General features: G+C 41.5%; 3 protein-coding genes and 1 long non-coding RNA gene across 4 annotated transcripts; 2 read left to right on the plus strand and 2 right to left on the minus strand.

Annotated features, from left to right (window-relative positions):
* LOC109197025 (uncharacterized) lies at positions 1-3,254 on the minus strand. Its single transcript, XM_019351956.2, has 2 exons — positions 2,414-3,254; positions 1-2,077 (listed from the first exon to the last, which is right to left on the minus strand). The coding sequence occupies exons 1-2, from the start codon at positions 3,171-3,173 to the stop codon at positions 177-179; spliced, it is 2,661 nt and encodes an 886-aa protein (XP_019207501.1). The 5' UTR covers positions 3,174-3,254; the 3' UTR covers positions 1-176.
* Positions 3,255-5,837: 2,583 nt separating this feature from the next.
* LOC100694966 (mast cell protease 4) lies at positions 5,838-7,836 on the plus strand. The gene is made up of 5 exons (XM_003451345.5): positions 5,838-6,662; positions 6,740-6,887; positions 6,980-7,112; positions 7,225-7,479; positions 7,576-7,836. The coding sequence occupies exons 1-5, from the start codon at positions 6,584-6,586 to the stop codon at positions 7,750-7,752; spliced, it is 792 nt and encodes a 263-aa protein (XP_003451393.2). The 5' UTR covers positions 5,838-6,583; the 3' UTR covers positions 7,753-7,836.
* A 5,297-nt stretch (positions 7,837-13,133) lies between these two features.
* LOC109197026 (uncharacterized) lies at positions 13,134-14,731 on the plus strand. The gene is made up of 3 exons (XM_019351957.2): positions 13,134-13,333; positions 13,478-13,760; positions 13,888-14,731. The coding sequence occupies exons 1-3, from the start codon at positions 13,242-13,244 to the stop codon at positions 14,557-14,559; spliced, it is 1,047 nt and encodes a 348-aa protein (XP_019207502.1). The 5' UTR covers positions 13,134-13,241; the 3' UTR covers positions 14,560-14,731.
* Positions 14,148-15,500, minus strand: LOC112843810 (uncharacterized). The gene is made up of 2 exons (XR_003216330.1): positions 15,380-15,500; positions 14,148-15,292 (listed from the first exon to the last, which is right to left on the minus strand). It is a non-coding gene; the product is annotated as an uncharacterized LOC112843810 (long non-coding RNA).
* Between the last annotated feature and the right edge of the window lie 1,742 nt (positions 15,501-17,242).

Consider the following 17,242-nt stretch of genomic DNA (forward strand, 5'->3'; position numbering starts at 1 on the left):
TCAATCTCTTCATTTGAATCAGCTTCATCATCAGTGTCTGTGTCAGTGTCAGTGTGTTCTAATAACGTCATAGTTTCTCTTGGGCTGACAGGGTCTGGTGTAATGGCAGTTGCTATCAGCCTGTTGATCAGGGCTCTTACGGTCCAGTCGTTGCCAGTGTAGGTGAAGACTGTGTCCTAGCCTTGGTCCCAGTCCGTGCTTGACAGGTACCAGTCATATTCGTTCCACTTGTCACCTCGATAGCCTCCAATGTGGAATGAGTTTAGTGGGATCCATACTGCAGAGAAAAAACTGGTTTTGTGGTAGCATAGGTATAGATCTTCGGTCTTCTTCAGGGTTGCAGTTTGGTTACATGGGTTGTCATATTTCCTGGCCCCTGCCACTCCGTAGCAGTATCCTCTACAGAAACTGCGCTTTTTCCGGGTTAGTTCCACTTTTTCCGTGGTGCGATGATCTTGTTTGGGGACAGCGCTTTGTTCTGAGCATGTCACACTTGGGTACTGACGATAGATCTGCTGGCAGTGGGGATCACAGGGATTATCGGTGCTGGCCATGTTCATGGATACGATGGCTATTGTCAGGAACACTGAGAACACAAACATGAAGCACAGGGTTGTGACTGTTGTCAGCTGGCATCCTGTTGTCCAATATTGACGTCGTCTATGTCCATCTCTCCTTTCTCCCTCAGTGGAATCTTGGGTTCTTTGTCTAGCATCTCCATTCCTGTGAGTGTTCTCCTCTTCTCGACCACCAGACACACCCGTAGCCTCTAATGAGTAGACCTCAGCCAGAGGAGTGGGATCACGAGTGTTGCCACTGATCACCCTACCCCCCACCGAGCGAACACTAGAGGTTGGGGAGGACCAGAGTCTAAACTTATCACTCACTTTAAGGAGATGTTGGTGGGTCTTGGATTGGTTCAACCTTCTTTGTGTGGCTTTGATGAATCCACGAGGGTCGTTCAGCAATCCTGCATGCTGTGGGTGTTGTGAGCAGGACCTGGAAGAGACTGGGAGAGAATCACGCGGCAGTTGGTTGCTCAAAACTATTTCTTTGTTTTCCAGTACAGATGTTGCAGGGTGAGTTTTTTGTGGACCTAGACGGTGTACTTGCTGATCATAACTGCGGTCAGGACCTGGACTTTGTTTGAATCTCAGGGTGTTGTGGTACTCAGAGAAGTTTAGCTTTCTAGAGTGGCCTGGTAGGTAGCGGTTAGCTATGTTTTGCAAAGGTTCTAATGGGGGTAGGTCCAGTGTCCAGTAGTGACTGGGTACACCTTCTCCTTCATGCACTACCAACTCGTTAACTTGAGGGTCTAGTCCCTCGCACAGCATTGTTTTTGCATACATTCCTTCTGGCCCTGGAACTACTCCTATTTTAAGTTTTTCTAGAGCATCTCTCCCCAAAAGGTTGACTGGGCAGGATGGATCATATATACATTGGTTTTTACAGCTCCTGCCGCTGTCTTTGTGCTCCAGTGTTAAACTTTCTGTTAATGATTTCACACTGGTGTGTCCTGATGCAGATTTGACTATCAGGGTATCATTTGAATGCTTTAAGTTTTTGGGCTTTTTATTTAATACTGTTTTGCATGCTCCAGTATCACAAAGCATAGTCATTGGTTGACCGTTTACATGGATGATTGCTGTGGGTTTATGTTCAGATCCTAGGGGCAACTGTTCTATATTGAAGATTTCAGTTTCTCCCTCTTCTCGTGGTAGCCACTTATCCTGATTGTCATTTTTGTATCTGCAACCTCTGGCAAAGTGCCCTTCTTTCCCACAGTTATAGCAACGATTATCTCTGTCCTCTCTATCTCTCCTATCCCCTTTGTAGCCTGCATTTCTCTTCCTTCCTCTGTTGTTCTTCTGCCCCTGTCCACGCCTGGGTCCCTGATATCCACCTGCAAAGGCTATGAACCCTGTTTCTGGGTCTACAGTAAACACCCCTCCCTTCTCCTTTTTCTTTAAGACTCGAGTGGCGTGTTCTGCATATTGCAGGGCATCCGCGAGGTTGCCCGTGTTCATTGTTACCCAGTGTTTTTCTACATGAGCTCTGATTGAGGGAAGAAGGCCATTTAGGAATGCGTTTTTTAACTGCTGTTGATAAGGTCTCTCTGGGCCTTCCTCGTAATCTAACCCTGAGTTTTGTCTGAAGACTGGTCGTAGTCTGTCTAGGAAGTCAGAGGCAGACTCGTTTTCTTTTTGCTTTGTTTCTCCTATTTTTCCGTAATCTGGCCTAGGCGCTAATGTTGTTCTAATTCTCTCATATACCTCATTTAGGGCTGTAGCTAGGTCTGGGTCCCCTGCTGGGAACATGGTGCCATCTTGTCTTAGCCCTGTGTAATTTCCGAGGACTCGGGCCAATTTGAGGCCTAATAGGTCCTGTAGGACCTGTAGCATTTCTTGGCCATTTAGCATCCAACTGGAGCGGATTAATTCTACTGCATCTCTCCACTGTTGGTGTCCTTCATTTAAAGGGGGCACGTCTTTTAATACGTTTTTTCTGTCTTCGGCCGACCACGGTAGAAACGTGTATGTGAAGGGATGTCTATCCCTGGGGAGTGCCCCACCTGGCGTTTGTGGGGGCTCTCCGGTTATTCGCCCGAAATTTGGGTTTGGCGCCTGAATTAACGGAAATTGCCCTAACGGGCCTGGAGGCCATGGCGGTGGGTCTTCGTGGGTCATTAGGTCCAGTTGTTGTCTCGCTGAGACATAAGGGTCTTGTGGTTTTACAAAGGGATTTTTTGAAACAGGGGGGTGAGGATTTGGGGGGTATGGTTGCTCAGTATCAGGGGGACCCGGGGCTGAGGGAGGTGTTTGATAAAGAGGAGGATTGGTGGTTTCGGTAGGTGGCTTTTTGCTTTGTTTATTTTGCTTTTTGTTTCTTTTCTCTTCACGCTTCTTACTTTCCTCCTGCCATGGCACAAAGAAATTTACGTATTCGAACATGCGCAGGACTTTCTTTTTGCCACTAGTCTTTTCTATCTCTGCGTGTAGGCATTTACTTAATTGCTGTATTTGGCCAGGGCTACAGTTCCCCTCCCAGGCGGTGCAGTTTGTTTTTTTGGGATTTCTCCACCTATTTGCGCTTATCTTTCCTGCACCAGGGCATTTTTTCTCTAACCATTGTTCATCTGCAGTCAATTCGGGTTTTGTAGATTTATTTCCCATATTTAATTTTTGATTTATTTTATTTGATAGTTCTTTGTTTATTTAGCGCTTAGTAATACACACACACACCTGCGGCGCTTTCGCTGGCACGAGAACAGAGAGAGGTGGCTGACACGCCCTTCTACTTTTGAGCTATTCTCAAAAGCGGTGTCACCTTTACGTGATAAAACACGACCTTCCTCTCGATTCACCAGTACTTCAGCAACCAACAGTAAACAAATCAGTGGAATAGTTCAGCCTCCTTATTGTGCTGTAGAAATCAACTTATTCCACCACAAAAACAATAAAAGACAGACAGTTTTAACGCGTGTTCACGCTACCAGCTTCCTTAAAGCGAGCGTAGTGCTTCCAGCCTTTTTAAACTGCGGAATGAGTCCACGCAGGACTACCAATTCCGTCTTACAGGCGAGTCTATTTTTATTTTACTGCTTCCAGCCCTCTGCGGGCGAGCTGACTACCAGTCCTCAGGACGAGCTTAATGCTTCCAGTCTGTCTTGGACGAGTCTTAAGTTTCGTTTTCGTTTTTGCGCAAACCTTTATTATCTCAAAGTGGTCTGTCCTACCTTGGCGCTGGTTTCTTCAGATGCACCTGATCAGCCCCCGACGGTGCGGACCGCTTGTAAAACGTTGCAACGTGGGCTTCTCGTACCGACGGGACCTGGTGAGGTGCTTTCTGTGAGAGCTGCTTTAAATAGGCTGTCTCATCCGGCTTCGAAGGACCAAGAAATGTCAGGGGAAAATTCCCAAATAGAAAGCTGCCAAAGTAAAACAGAGACACAGTGAGACAATATAAAAAATCATATGTACAATGGGTGAACTCTCGGGAGAGTCACACAGTACTCTTCTTTATTGCAGGTTATATAGGCATGTAGGTTACACAGCAGACGGAGGCAGTCTCCGCCTGTTCTCAGAATATATTGCTTAACTGACAAATGCATATCTTACTAAACATTCTGTCCGTACTATACTAAACGTCTGCTTAAGTGGCATTTTCCGTTGTTCTTTGCACAGGAACTTGTCTTCACAGGCATTTGATAAGCATAGGCAAGGTTTCATGTTTTATCAGGGTGAATCGTCATTCAGAGTTTACACAATCACAAGCAAAGCATATTTGAATAATAAACAAAATCTTTTCACAGTAGATATTTCATTTAAAGGAGGAAACACTACGAATATGCAAAAGCATTTGCTCACAAAACACGCGATGACCTTAAATGAATGTCGTGTTTTTAATTCCGCTCCGGACTCGTGAATCTCAACCCAGCAGCAGCGGTAACGTTTGCACGTCCTCTCCCGTTAATACTGCAGGTAAATAATCAACTAACAGTGCATTTTATGTTAGCGCGATGTGCCATATTACAAAACCTGCCATTACTGTGCGTTTAGGTGACCATGATGAGAGAGACAGAGTCTGGCTGGCAGTTCTCGCTGCAGTCTACCGGTAGCGTCTCCTTTCAGGCCAGGATAGACGAATGTCACCGAGCAGTGACTAAGTTTGTGGTCAAAGGCTTGCACCCATTTGCCACAGCAGATGCCCCCGATTTTCGGTAAGTGAATGTGTTTAATTGTAGGCAGGGACATTACTGGATATTCTTGTGTAATTGCTACAGAATAATTTGTTATACTTTGTTATTGCTACAGAAGAATATTTATTTTATTATTTTACATTTACAATTTTTTTTTCCTGGGGACCCTGTGACACCCCATTGAAGAGCCGTAGGCTGTGGATCTCTTAAGATCTCACTGTTGGGTTTGTAAGGCCATGTTACTCCTAAATTTCTATCTTGTTCAAAGAGAAGATATAAAACAAAGTTCTAAGCTAATTGACCTTAGTGTTCTCCTTTTTTAAAAAGAATCGATAAGAGAATCGAATCGTTAAACAGAATCGAAAATGGAATCGGAATCGTTAAAATCTTATCAATACCCATCCCTAGAGAGAGCTGTCACGTGGTAAGCCCAGTAAAGTGAAAGCAGATGTGGTCTGGATGCAGAACAGTTGCGATCGTGTTTGTGGAGGCCTGAGAGGTTGTGGTCACAGCTGAAAACAACTGAGTGAGAGCCAGTCAAACATCTTCGGGCAGTCTCTAACATATGTCTTTACAACAGTTTAGAAAATGCACTGATCATTTCGCAAATAGTAAACCTTCAAGAAACCTACACATGTTGATTCTGGCACCCAAAAATTATTAAAAACATATTCAAGCCCATATCTTAAAGGTACACTGGGCTTGGTGCTTGTTTTATGCTCTTTACTGTAAGTTTATATTCAGGCCAGGAACAGTCATGTGCAATATTTTTAGTAAAATTATAACATTTATTTGAAATAGAATTTTTTTTCTTTCTGATATGTGTTTCAGAACATGAAATGAAATGAAAATTGCCATGTTGCTAGGCCTGTGTTATTATAAATCACATTTAGTTTATTCCAGATCCTCTCCTCTACACTTACCTTAATATCATCACCTTAATGAGCAATCTGGGATTTCACAGTTTATTTATAAGTGTATTTATTTAAAGGGCATGGCACTGAGAGCTTATGACCGAAACAATCGGATTAATCATAAGTGTGATAATAAATGATCTCCTTCAACTGATTTTTAGTTTTCCTCTGAGTTATCACTCTGATAATTCAATGAAAAGCAATCCTTATTTATTTATTTAAGTGATTTTGTTTGTTTGTACTAATTCGATCATGTTTCACCCCTGGTGGTGGTTAAACAGTGACACTGTGGTTTCAGTGACCCAGTTTATGGTGTCAAGCCAACGTGTCAATTTTCACGCGTTTAGATGCAAACAACTGTGGAACAAAACTGAACAGGTAGGAAGTGCTTGTGAAAACCACAGACAGACACTTAAAGTGTTTGATTACTTGTTTCTCTATTTCCATATCAGTCTCACAACTCCTCTTAAATCAAAAAAAAGAGGAAAAGTCAGCTTATTTACTGTAACTGCATCAGTGTACGACCGGAAAACTTATTCTGAAAAAATGGTGTTTTTTTCAATTAGTGTAGTTTCTCCTTATAGTCACAAACAAGGAAATGAAAACCCTAACGAATGTTGACAGTGTAAAAGATTCACTGAATTCAAAGATTTTTAAGTCAATTTATTTCTATTTCAGAGGAAAAGGAGGCCCAAAAAGGTGCCCAATGAACTGAATCAGGAAGCTGAAAAGCCTTAAATCACTAAAGTTGATCTGAAATTGAGCCTCAAATGGTGATAAGAAAGAAAATTAATGTGAATATATGTGTTGGACACTAAAATAAATATATACACACAATCGCAAAATTATAAATGTGTTTCATATTGATAATGAAAGATTATGCATGTATGTGTAGCTTACCTTGTAACCATACAGGATGTGGTTAAAAGTCATTGAAGCAAGCTGCACCATAAAAGGGTGGACGTGACACATGTGGTGTTTTGATGGCATCATGCACGCTCTGCAGAAACTTCTGTTCTTCCATGTTTTCGCATGTCTCGGACAAGCTGGTAAGAATTAATCATCGATCATTATTCTCTGACAGTCTGACGGGAGCATCAACTTGTTCTTTTTTTCCTCTTTGGAGGACATGGGAGTGACATCATAAAGGGTAAAACGGCTCCAGAGAACTCATTGCTGTACATGGCCTCAGTGCAGAGCAGCACCGGCCATGTATGTGGAGGATTTCTCATCACTGCAGACTTTGTGCTCACTGCTGCACACTGTGCCAAACAGTAAGTCATTATTCTTCTCCAAAGGCAGAATCTGACTGACAGCATTAAAACTGGTTTAGAGAGTGTATTGATTTCAATGATTACTCTTCCAGCAAACCCACGCATGTTGTACTCGGCACTCACAATCTCAAGAACTCCCATCAAGAAAAAATAACAATTGAAAAGAAATTCAAGCCCAAATTTTATCAAAGGGCTTGGCTCGGTGATGACATCATGCTCCTTAAAGTAAGTATGAACTAAACTAATACTGAAACATTAAAGGTTTAAGGTGACATCATTTTGTGATCTAATTATTTACACTGCATAACAGTGCGAGCATTTCTAATGCTGTCTCCAGCTTTCCAGGAAAGTTCGACTAAACAACAGAGTAAAAATAATTCCACTGCCATCTGCTAAAGTACACCTAAGAGAAAATGAAGTGTGTCAGGTGTCTGGATGGGGAAAAACTAGAACTGATGGTAAAACTGTTAATGAGCTGAGAGTGGTGGATGTGCCTGTCGTCAACAAAAGGGTCTGTAAGGAACTGTGGCGTGGTCTTCCCGCTAATGTAATCTGCGCAGGTGGTTATGGCACAGACAAAGGGTTCTGTCAGGTATGTTTCCCGTCCAATCACTGACATTGTAAGCTGGCCTCTTATCGAAAACTGAAACTTAAAAAGACAACTCAAAAGTCTTCCTCCTCCTCACAGGGTGATTCAGGCGGCCCGCTGGTGTGCAAAGGAATAGCTGTTGGTGTCGTTTCCTTCAACAACAACAACAGCTGTGATTATCCTGATGTACCCAACGTTTTTACAGACATCTCAAAATACCGCCTGTGGATCAACTCAATTCTAAAAAACCCAAATAGTGATAACAAAAACCCGTAAAGTTTTGGTTTTGCATTATTAAAATGTAAAATGCGATCGCTTCATCAGAGGAACCAAAAACAGAAATAAAAATATCCTTTATCATTTGTCTCTTTGTCTGTTTATTTACTCATTTCTATTAGTGTTATTTCCTTTATTGCAGTTTGTGTGTAATGTGTATAAGCTGACAGGCAAGAGGAAAAAGAGAAAGAAAAAGAAATGGAAAGGAAAAAAAGAGAAAACATAATAAAAGGATAGCGCACAGATAGACAAGTGCAAAGAATCTGCACCTGTAAGAAAAACACAAAAACATACAGAACCTGGAACAGAAGGAAATGACAAAGTACAGATACACAAATCACCTCGTCATGAGCCGAGAAATCCTAGGACTAAAAATATAACGCAAGCAGAACCAAAACTCATGAATAACAATAATCAAAGAATATAAATTAATCAACAATCCATAAACACTGAGCCAGAGGATTCAGGACCATGACAGCTGCACTGTAATACTTTCCAAGGTATTTATCCAATTACACAACAGTTCATCTGAAGGCAATGAGGGAAAAAAAGCACCATGCTGAAAGACCTTTACTGAAAAGGGGATGTAAATTTAACGAGTTTTGATCAGCGCCTTTAACTTAAATCGTGTGTTGTTGATGAATGCTGATAACTTCAAACACGTGTTTTGGAAATGTCAGGGTTCCTGGGTCGGTGACCCAGCGTTTTCAGTTCATGTTCTGTTTTCACCACTCCTGCCATTTCCTGTTTTATTATGTTCAGCTGGGTATTCGCCTGTGTCCAATTATCGTCATCATCCAGCCTGTGTATTTAAGTTCCTCAGTTTTACCACTTCTCTGTCGTGTCATTGATGTTCTCGTGAGGTTGTGTTGTCGTTTCCGCCCACGTTCAGTCAGTCAGCCATTCAGCCTTTCAGTCAGTCCTTCAGTCGTCCAGCCAGCCAGCCAGCCATTGCCTACCTCTGTCTGTTTGTTCACTCCATCGGCAATAAACACCAACCTTCACCTACCTACCTGTGAGTCCAGCGTTTGGGTCCTCCTTCTCTCACCCACGACACAAATCCTGACAGGAAAATGACCAAACGACATCCATGAAATGATTTCAGCAAAATGTGATAAAATGGATATAAGTCCGTAAGTACAAACCACATAAAAGGATGGACTTCAACATATTAATACATTTCTGCAAACTAAAAACTGAATATTCATCCTTTAACTTATATTAATTTTCTCCCAGTGCCCTTAGTGCTTAGAAGTGAAGTTATAAATGGGGGAAAAGCCCCCAAGGAATTCCCTACTGTATATGACCTTGGTGCAGAGCAACTACGGTCACGATTGTGGAGGATTTCTGTTAGTGAGGACTTTGTAGTTACTGCTGCACACTGGGATGATGGGTAAGTAATCAATCCTTCTCTAAGGCAATTTGTGATAAGAAATGTAAAAATGTTCCATTAATATGCATCAGCTGTCACACCTGTAATCCCAGTCAGAACAGCTCCTTTAGAATATTTTTGATACGTTTAATTGAATAAAACATTTTGCAAGCTTAAAAAGAAATGTATCATCATTTTCTCTTTTATGTTTTTCATTCAACTTCAGAAATCTACTGATCTACTGAAGTTTTTTTGTTGTTTTTTTTACTCTCTTATTCCATCTCCAGCTGTCAAGACCAGTAAAGCCAAGCAAACGCTTACAATTTACAACTTCCTACTCTTGAAATGGAAATAAAGCAAAATGGCCAGTGCCATGTGGCTGGGTGGGGCATGACTAGAACGGATGGTGCAGTGGTTAACCAGCTGAGAGTGGTGGATGCATCTGTCATCAGCACAGAGGTCTGGAAGAAGAAATGGGGAGGGGCTATCGACACTTGCCATGGTGGTTTTATTTGTGCTGGCGGATTCTATTCTATTCTGTTAGGTAACTTCTCTTCAGAGTAACTAGTAACTCATTTGTATTTGAAACATTCAGCTATCAAACTGAGAATATGAAGTCAATATTAAGCAATGTGTTAATTATTGGACCAATGGGGCACTTAAAAAAAATCCCCCAAAGTTTTACAATTAAGATCAATCATCTATTCAGTTTTCATATCCTGTCTACAGTTTCACGAGCCTCATTAATATTGATGACACTTCAGTTTTAATCAGGTATCTTTGTTTTATTTTGGTTCTGGTAGTTTGTAACTGAAGATGGTTTGATGGATAGTTCAGGAAACAGTTAAGTGACAGAATAAAACCAGGCTGAATAAATGTGCTCTCTGTTGTGTGATTTCTATATTGTCCTCTAGACCAGTGGTTCTTAACCTGGGTTCGATCGAACCCTAGGGGTTCAGTGAGTCGGTCTCAGGGGTTCGGCAGAGCCTCCGCCGTGACATGCACGGCTCATTTTGTGCACCAGTAAAAAACATATCTATTTTTTAATCATATTTTATTTTTCGCTAAAGAGGGGTTCAGTGAATGCGCATATGAAACTGGTGGGGTTCGGTACCTCCAACAAGGTTAAGAACCACTGCTCTAGACTGTATATCTCTCTTCTCTTTGCTATTTATTCCTGACGTCTTTACTGTTTATATATTTTTTACTCCTGCAGTTTGCGTCGAGCACCCATAATTTCGTCATACATGTATAATAAAGGCCCATTCTATTCTATTCTATTCTATTCTAAATCTGTCTAAAATCTGATTATGTTGGTCCATAAATTTCCATCTTGATCAGTGTGACTGATTGGCAATCAAGCTGATGAATTAAACAGTTATGTCTACATATCAATCAGTCAATCAGCACCAGATCTAAAATCAATCATTTTTTACATTACTTACTGACCCATACAATAAAGAGTATCCATATAAAAAAGCGTAAACCTGCCAGACCAAGTCCACCAGCTTTTCACCAACAAGTGAGAAGTCAAAGGAGCATTTATTAGATAGAAACTGTGTTTTTGAGACTTAATGAGTTTTAATTATACGCTAAACTAACGACTGCTTAAAGTAAAGAGCACACAGTGTTCTTTACTTTAAATTCATCACAGCAAAACAACATATGTTTGACAACATATGTTTGACAACATATGCCTGTTTCTTTTTCAGAATGCTTAACTTTGCATCATATACAGATTGAGCATCTGACTTATATAACACATTACATGTAAGCTTTAAATATCCAGCCTATCAGATGTAACTGAGCAGTCCTTATCTTAAAATGTAACCTCTTTATCTCTCATTCGTTTCTCTCTCTGGGAAATGCAGCAGCTATACCTTTAGCTAGCAGACACACAGTATGACAAACAGCGCACAGTTGGTGTTTTTGCTGAAATGTTGCATTTGGAATTACCTGGTCAGTTAAGTACTTTTAATTACCATTAACAAAAAGTACCATTATCCTTATTCATCTTCAGTAGCACTACTACTTCCTGAATACCACGACCTTTGGCCAGGTATCGTTCCAGCCCACTTTAAATAGGACATGAAACTAAAAATTTACATCACTGAGCCCTGCTCTCAAAAAATGATATAGATTTAACTGTCTGTCAAGTTGGACTTAAGAAATAAGTGCTTAAAGTTAACATTTTAAAAACATGTTTAGCGCCATCTTCTGTCAGTACAGAACGTTACGTCACTGGGTTGATTAGTTGGTTCCAGCTAATAGACTTAAATCAGTTTATGCTAGCTGATTAAGTGCACCTTGGGGGGGACCAATTTTTGGAGCAGTGTGTTCTTTCTTTAGGTGGCTTCCAAGCTCAAAGTCCATTGTTTACTCAGTGGGTTAGTTTCAGTCATTGTACATATTTGAATGCATATCGGGAGGAGCTATTATCGTGGCCTTGGTGTTACTGCAGTTTATTACAGTTTTTCTCAAATGCTAAAACACAAAAGCCAATCCTCTAAACCAAATGACCAGTTGTTTAAACACATTTACTAAATCTAGCCATCATTTACCAATATCATAAACACATGTGACATGAAGACACAATTCACAGAACACAATCCTCTGTTGTCACAAATCTAACCACATCTTTCCTTGCAAAGACACAAGTTGCAAAAGAACTCTGCTCATATTCTCAAATGAAAGCTCATGTGATGCAAAATGCTTACCACAGTCAGCAATATTTGAACACAATGAACATACCTGGCGTCATTCATTACACACAACGACTCAAAATTAAAGACACTTGTTGCTAATGCTGTGAACACATGTATAAAAGCAAGTTCAGAGTGCAGATTCCAAACAAACACAATGGATGAAGGCAGAGTCAGGGGAAGAGGAATTCGATGCAGAGGAGGGAGAAGAGCTGGCCCTGGAAGAAGAGAAGCAGGCCAACGAGGAAGAGTTCAAATCAGTTGTGACTGTATTGTAACACATGTCAATTGACAACACATGTTTCTTTCTTTAGAGTTGAAAGAATGCCACATAGAGTTGGGAGGATTGCCATATTTACAGTCGCACAAGAAACCCTCATTGTGGATATGGTTCTTGGGAACAACCTCATCAGACTCAGGGAGATCAGAGACAAAGTCATTGCCGATAATGTCAACTTTGAGAGCATTGACGATGTCAGCTTGGCCACAATAGACCGAGTTCTCCGGCGCCAAAAGACGCGGATGAAACAGGTCTATAGGGTTCCCTTTGAGCGCAACTCTGCGCAACACAAAGACCTACGTTACGAGTATGTGCAAGTAAGTATACATCCATGTTCACAGTACAGTTAGTGGACATACTGTGTTGCTCAGACATCAGTTACCTTTATAAAGCTTTATATTACAGTTTTTCTCGATTGCTTAAACACTATAACCAGGCCTCTAAACTAAAATTTCAAAACCATAAACGCTATTGGTCAAAAAGCTCACCCATTTCCCTGAACTATAAACACTATTCCCTGCTTTGACACATGACTCAAATTTGGTGAACTGGTACTGCAAAACTCTACACACAAATCCCTACATTTTACAGTGCTTACACCATGTAGTCATGTAGAAAGCACTAGCATGCAATAATGTTAACTTAAGTCAGCATAGCTTGAGCACAATTAGCACACAATTAACCAGGTGGAAACACTAGGAGTCAAAATTTAGCACACACCAATCAGAACCTGCGATGGATAGATAAAAGGGCCAAAGTCAGCTCATTCAGGTTTGAAACAATGGATCCAAAGAGATGCAAAGGAAGAGGACGTGGTGGAGAAAGAGGACGTGGTGAAAGAGGAGGACGTGGTGGAGAAAGAGGACATGGTGAAAGAGGAGGACGTGGTGGAGAAAGAGGACGTGGTGAAAGAGGAGGACGTGGTGGAGAAGGAGGACGTGGTGGAGAAAGAGGACGTGGTGAAGGAGGAGGACGTGGTGGAGAAAGAGGACGTGGTGAAAGAGGAGGAGGAGGTGGTGAAGGAGGTGGAGGTGGAGAACGACGACGACAAGGAAGGGGAAGAGCAAGGGCACGAAGACAGTCAGTCTCGGATGAAATTCGAGCCACTTTAGTTGACCATGTCCTTGTCCATGGGATGACTATGAGGGAGGCTGGGCAACGAGTACAACCAAATTTGAGTCGCTTCACTGTTGCCTCCATCATCAGAACCTTCAGGGAGGAAAACAGGTAGGTGTACTTGCAGTAAGACTGCTTTGTACAGTAACGTTTAAGTTACTGAATTTATGTGTCTTGAGTTTCAATATGTTTCCATTATTTTCCTGTAAAATGAATGTGTGACAGTTACAGTAATGAGTGCTTCTATTTTTGTAGGACACAGAGACGACCACCTGGTGGAGGCAGGTTAAGGCTTTTGTCGGAGGAGCAAGAGAGGGAACTTGTAAACATGGTAATTGCAAATAATGTAATCCGCCTGCAAGAGATTCAAAGGAGAGTGATTGAGGATGATCATCTTTTTCGAGGCATAAATGCCATCAGCCTCTCCACAATTGACCGCATCCTCCGAAAGAATCAATTCCGGATGAAACAGGCATACCGAGTCCCTTTCGAACAAAACTCTGACAGAGTGAAAAACCAACGTGTGGAATATGTTCAGGTATGAGTTTTGATACTGTATAAGGTATTGTGTACCATCACAGCATGGCAGTTTATGCTGCCATTTCAGCACTCTTGAACTTTGGTTCAGGGTACCGATTGACTCTACTGTGTTATGTGTTTTGCAGAGAATCTTTGAGATTGAAGGACGGCCTGTTCCCCATGAAATGATCTTTGTGGATGAGGCAGGTTTTAACCTGACCAAAAGAAGGAAAAGGGGGAGGAACATAATTGGCCATCGGGCTATTGTAAATGTCCCTGGTCAGCGTGGGGGGAATGTCACTATGTGCGCAGCCATCAGCCAACGAGGGGTACTCCACCGCCATGCCGTACTAGGACCCTATAACACTATGCTTCTCCTTGCTTTTCTTGATGGTTTAAGACAACATATGTTCCAGCTGGACTACAGGGAACCAGCACAGCCAGAGCAGCCTCACTACGTTGTTGTGTGGGATAACGTCAGCTTCCATCGCGCTGCTCTGGTTCGTGACTGGTTTACCAATAACCCAAGGTTTTCTAATATCTTTCTGCCTGCATACTCCCCCTTTCTAAACCCGATAGAGGAGTTATTTTCGGCATGGCGGTGGAAAGTGTATGACCGAGAACCTTATGTCCGTGTTCACCTCCTTCAGGCCATGGAAGAGGCCTGCCTAGACATATCAGTAGATGCATGCCAGGGGTGGATCAGGCATGCAAGAGGATTTTACCCCCGCTGCCTGGCTGGGGCCAATATAGCCTGTGATGTGGATGAGATTCTCTGGCCTGACCCAGACCAAAGACAAGATGCTGTGGTGGGATAATGTTTCTGGTGTGTGTTGTACTGTATAGTACATGAATGACAATGTGCCACTGTACATACATTGGTTGCGTCTTTTGTGTTTATCATGTGACAAGGGTTTTGAAGGGGAGAACCATAAGCAACCTAATTGTTTTGGAACTATTGTTTTGAATTAATTGTACCAGTGTGCAAAACTCTGTTGTAGTGTGTGTGTTTTTGAGGGCTTGTGTTTGATGTCTGAGGGCAAAGTTCGGTTTTTCAGCAGGAGTGAATAGTTTTGGGTGTAGAGCTTCATTTTGACCTGGAAATAGGATGTTTGGGGAATTGAGTGAGATGTTATGGATTTGTGTTTACTGTTGTGCGGATATGAGGCGTAGTTTCAAGAAATGTGTTTTAGCAATCGAGAAAAACTGTAATCATATTTATTTTTGCACTGTATGAAAATCCAGCAATAACATTTATAAAGTACTCACTCTAAATCAAGATATTATTGGAGCAGTTTGTGGGCATGTTAATTATCTCCATCTGCATTACACTTCATATCTTCTGTTAAAAATAAATACTGCAATATTTTGATTTGGAAATTTAGGAAAAGTGAACCTCAGGTTCTTACCCAGAGCAGTGAGCAGCCGTCAGGACCCACTGTGGGTGGATTAATGTCCCCCCACACATATATTTCTTGCTTGTCAAAAAAGCCATGAAGGGCAGCGAGTGTGGCTTAACTTCCTTCCCTCCAATAATCTCAGAACCATGACCTAAAACCAAAAAAATATCCAGTCACATAAGAAAATCAGCATATTTTTAAGTCAGTAATGTAAACTAAAGTACAAAACATCATTCACCTGACTGGATGATGGAAAGAAGCATGCACAAGATGAAAACACTGAAATTCCTCAGGCAGAACATGTCGTCTCACCTCTTGCTGAGCGGATGTTGAATTCACTGAAGTCCACTGTGATGCACAGTAGGGCTGGGTATCGTCACTGATTTCTAGAATCGATTTGTTTCCGAATCACAAGGTCCCAAATCGATTTGATCCACGATTCGATTCAATTCGATTGGATTCGATTCAATTAAATTCGATTTGAATCTGGGAAATTTTGACAGTCAGAAATATTATAATTCAGATCAGTACATTTACATATTTTTGTATCTATAGAAAGGAAGCTGACACACGCAAGACTTTATCAAAGGTGTGAGCGTCACATCAGATGCCTTTGTGTCAAAGTAGCTGAAGATAAAACACAGAAAAACATGAAGGTGGTTTTCCTGGCCTGGGATTTTATAAAAATATTCTGCAGTACATCAAAAACGAAAGAAAACCATTAATCAACATATGAACGTTACCTCTGACGTTACAGCGGTTTTATTAGAGACACAGCTAAGCGTTTTGCATTTTGCATAATTTTAAAAAGTTTAAATTTGTTCAGTATTGAACGGCAGAAATTAGGTTTTCTTTTCGGAAGTATGTAAAACGAAAAAAAAAACCAATACAGCGTCGGACAGCGCTGTAAACAACAGTAGACTTGTGCGTAACAAGCAAGCGAATAATGCAGAAAACAGATTTTTAGACGGGAAACTGTTCTTGAAGTACACAGAGAGAGAGAGAGAGAGAGAGAGAGAGCTGTGCATGAAGTGTGATTTTATCGTGGTGGAAGCAAAACAGTAAAAGTCAGAGTGATTTCATGACGATGTTTATGTGAAGCGTAGTTTGGATCGTCTTTTGCTGCTGGTTCAGTCAATATTGTTTGGAGAGAGATAAAACTAACAGCTTTAGAATCAGCGCAAAAAGGGCATGAACACAAAGCGCGGACCCGCCGACAGATCAGAATCAGCAAGCTGTCGGCTTTCAGCCCCGACCGTGTCCGTACAGTTGTTGTGCCAAAAAGTGATTGTCTGCCAGAAAGTGATTGCTGTCCGCGGGAGCGCGCGCAGCCGCTTAAAGCTGCAGCGCCCGTCGGGTGAGAAAGGCGACATCTCACTGATTCTGATCCGCGGGTCCGCGCTGTGTGTTTACGTCCTTCTGCAGAATCCGTGTACCTGCTCTCATTTACTGTCTTAGCTGTTTGGTGGTTGTTGAAATTTTGTGAGGTTTCACCTGAGATTCTGGCGTTTCGGGCTTTTCAGGATTTTAATGAATCGATTTCACGTTATCCAAGCCAGAATCGATTTTAATCGATGAATCGATTATTAAAACCCACCCCTAATGCACAGCTTTATACACTGAGCAGACACCACACACACACACACACACACACACACACACACACACACACAGCCAGAAGTGCTATTAATGTGTTATAACAATCATCAGTAGTTTTGAAATTAAAAAATATAATTTGCCAATTTGTTCACACATTAATCATATTTGCTTTTCAATAATCATCATTAATTTTGTAGTTTTACCAGTATTACTGTGAACTGGGTTGAAGCCACACAGTGCCCACAAAATATATCAGAGATCACCACCTAGTGGTTTAATATGAATATTGCGTGTCAGTGACACAATGAGGCTAGGATCATAAAAGCAAAGATATTTGATTGATTATTAGCTCTAAAATATCTGTGACAGCTGTGTCTGATTTACAGTGATTTTGAGATGTTAAGTCATTTCCATCCTTTTGGCAAAATCCAACACCATTAGCATTTCTCTCCTTAACACCATACCTAATCAACACCTAATCAACACCTCCTCATTGCCTCTG

Source organism: Oreochromis niloticus, linkage group LG23 (assembly GCF_001858045.2).
Source record: "Oreochromis niloticus isolate F11D_XX linkage group LG23, O_niloticus_UMD_NMBU, whole genome shotgun sequence".
NCBI classification, from domain to species: Eukaryota; Metazoa; Chordata; class Actinopteri; order Cichliformes; family Cichlidae; genus Oreochromis; species Oreochromis niloticus.

What these genes read in the sequence shown, in the direction of transcription:
- LOC109197025 (XM_019351956.2), bottom strand. Translation starts at nt 3,173, where the DNA reads ATGGGAAATAAATCTACAAAACCCGAATTGACTGCAGATGAACAATGG. An exon ending in CCGCTCCAGTTGGATGCTAA is followed by an intron (nt 2,078 to 2,413) that starts ATGGCCAAGAAA and finishes ACGCATTCCTAA; the next exon opens with ATGGCCTTCTTCCCTCAATC.
- LOC100694966 (XM_003451345.5), top strand. Translation starts at nt 6,584, where the DNA reads ATGTGGTGTTTTGATGGCATCATGCACGCTCTGCAGAAACTTCTGTTC. An exon ending in GCTGCACACTGTGCCAAACA is followed by an intron (nt 6,888 to 6,979) that starts GTAAGTCATTAT and finishes TTACTCTTCCAG; the next exon opens with CAAACCCACGCATGTTGTAC. An exon ending in CAGACAAAGGGTTCTGTCAG is followed by an intron (nt 7,480 to 7,575) that starts GTATGTTTCCCG and finishes TCCTCCTCACAG; the next exon opens with GGTGATTCAGGCGGCCCGCT.
- LOC109197026 (XM_019351957.2), top strand. Translation starts at nt 13,242, where the DNA reads ATGACTATGAGGGAGGCTGGGCAACGAGTACAACCAAATTTGAGTCGC. An exon ending in ACCTTCAGGGAGGAAAACAG is followed by an intron (nt 13,334 to 13,477) that starts GTAGGTGTACTT and finishes CTATTTTTGTAG; the next exon opens with GACACAGAGACGACCACCTG. An exon ending in AACGTGTGGAATATGTTCAG is followed by an intron (nt 13,761 to 13,887) that starts GTATGAGTTTTG and finishes TGTGTTTTGCAG; the next exon opens with AGAATCTTTGAGATTGAAGG.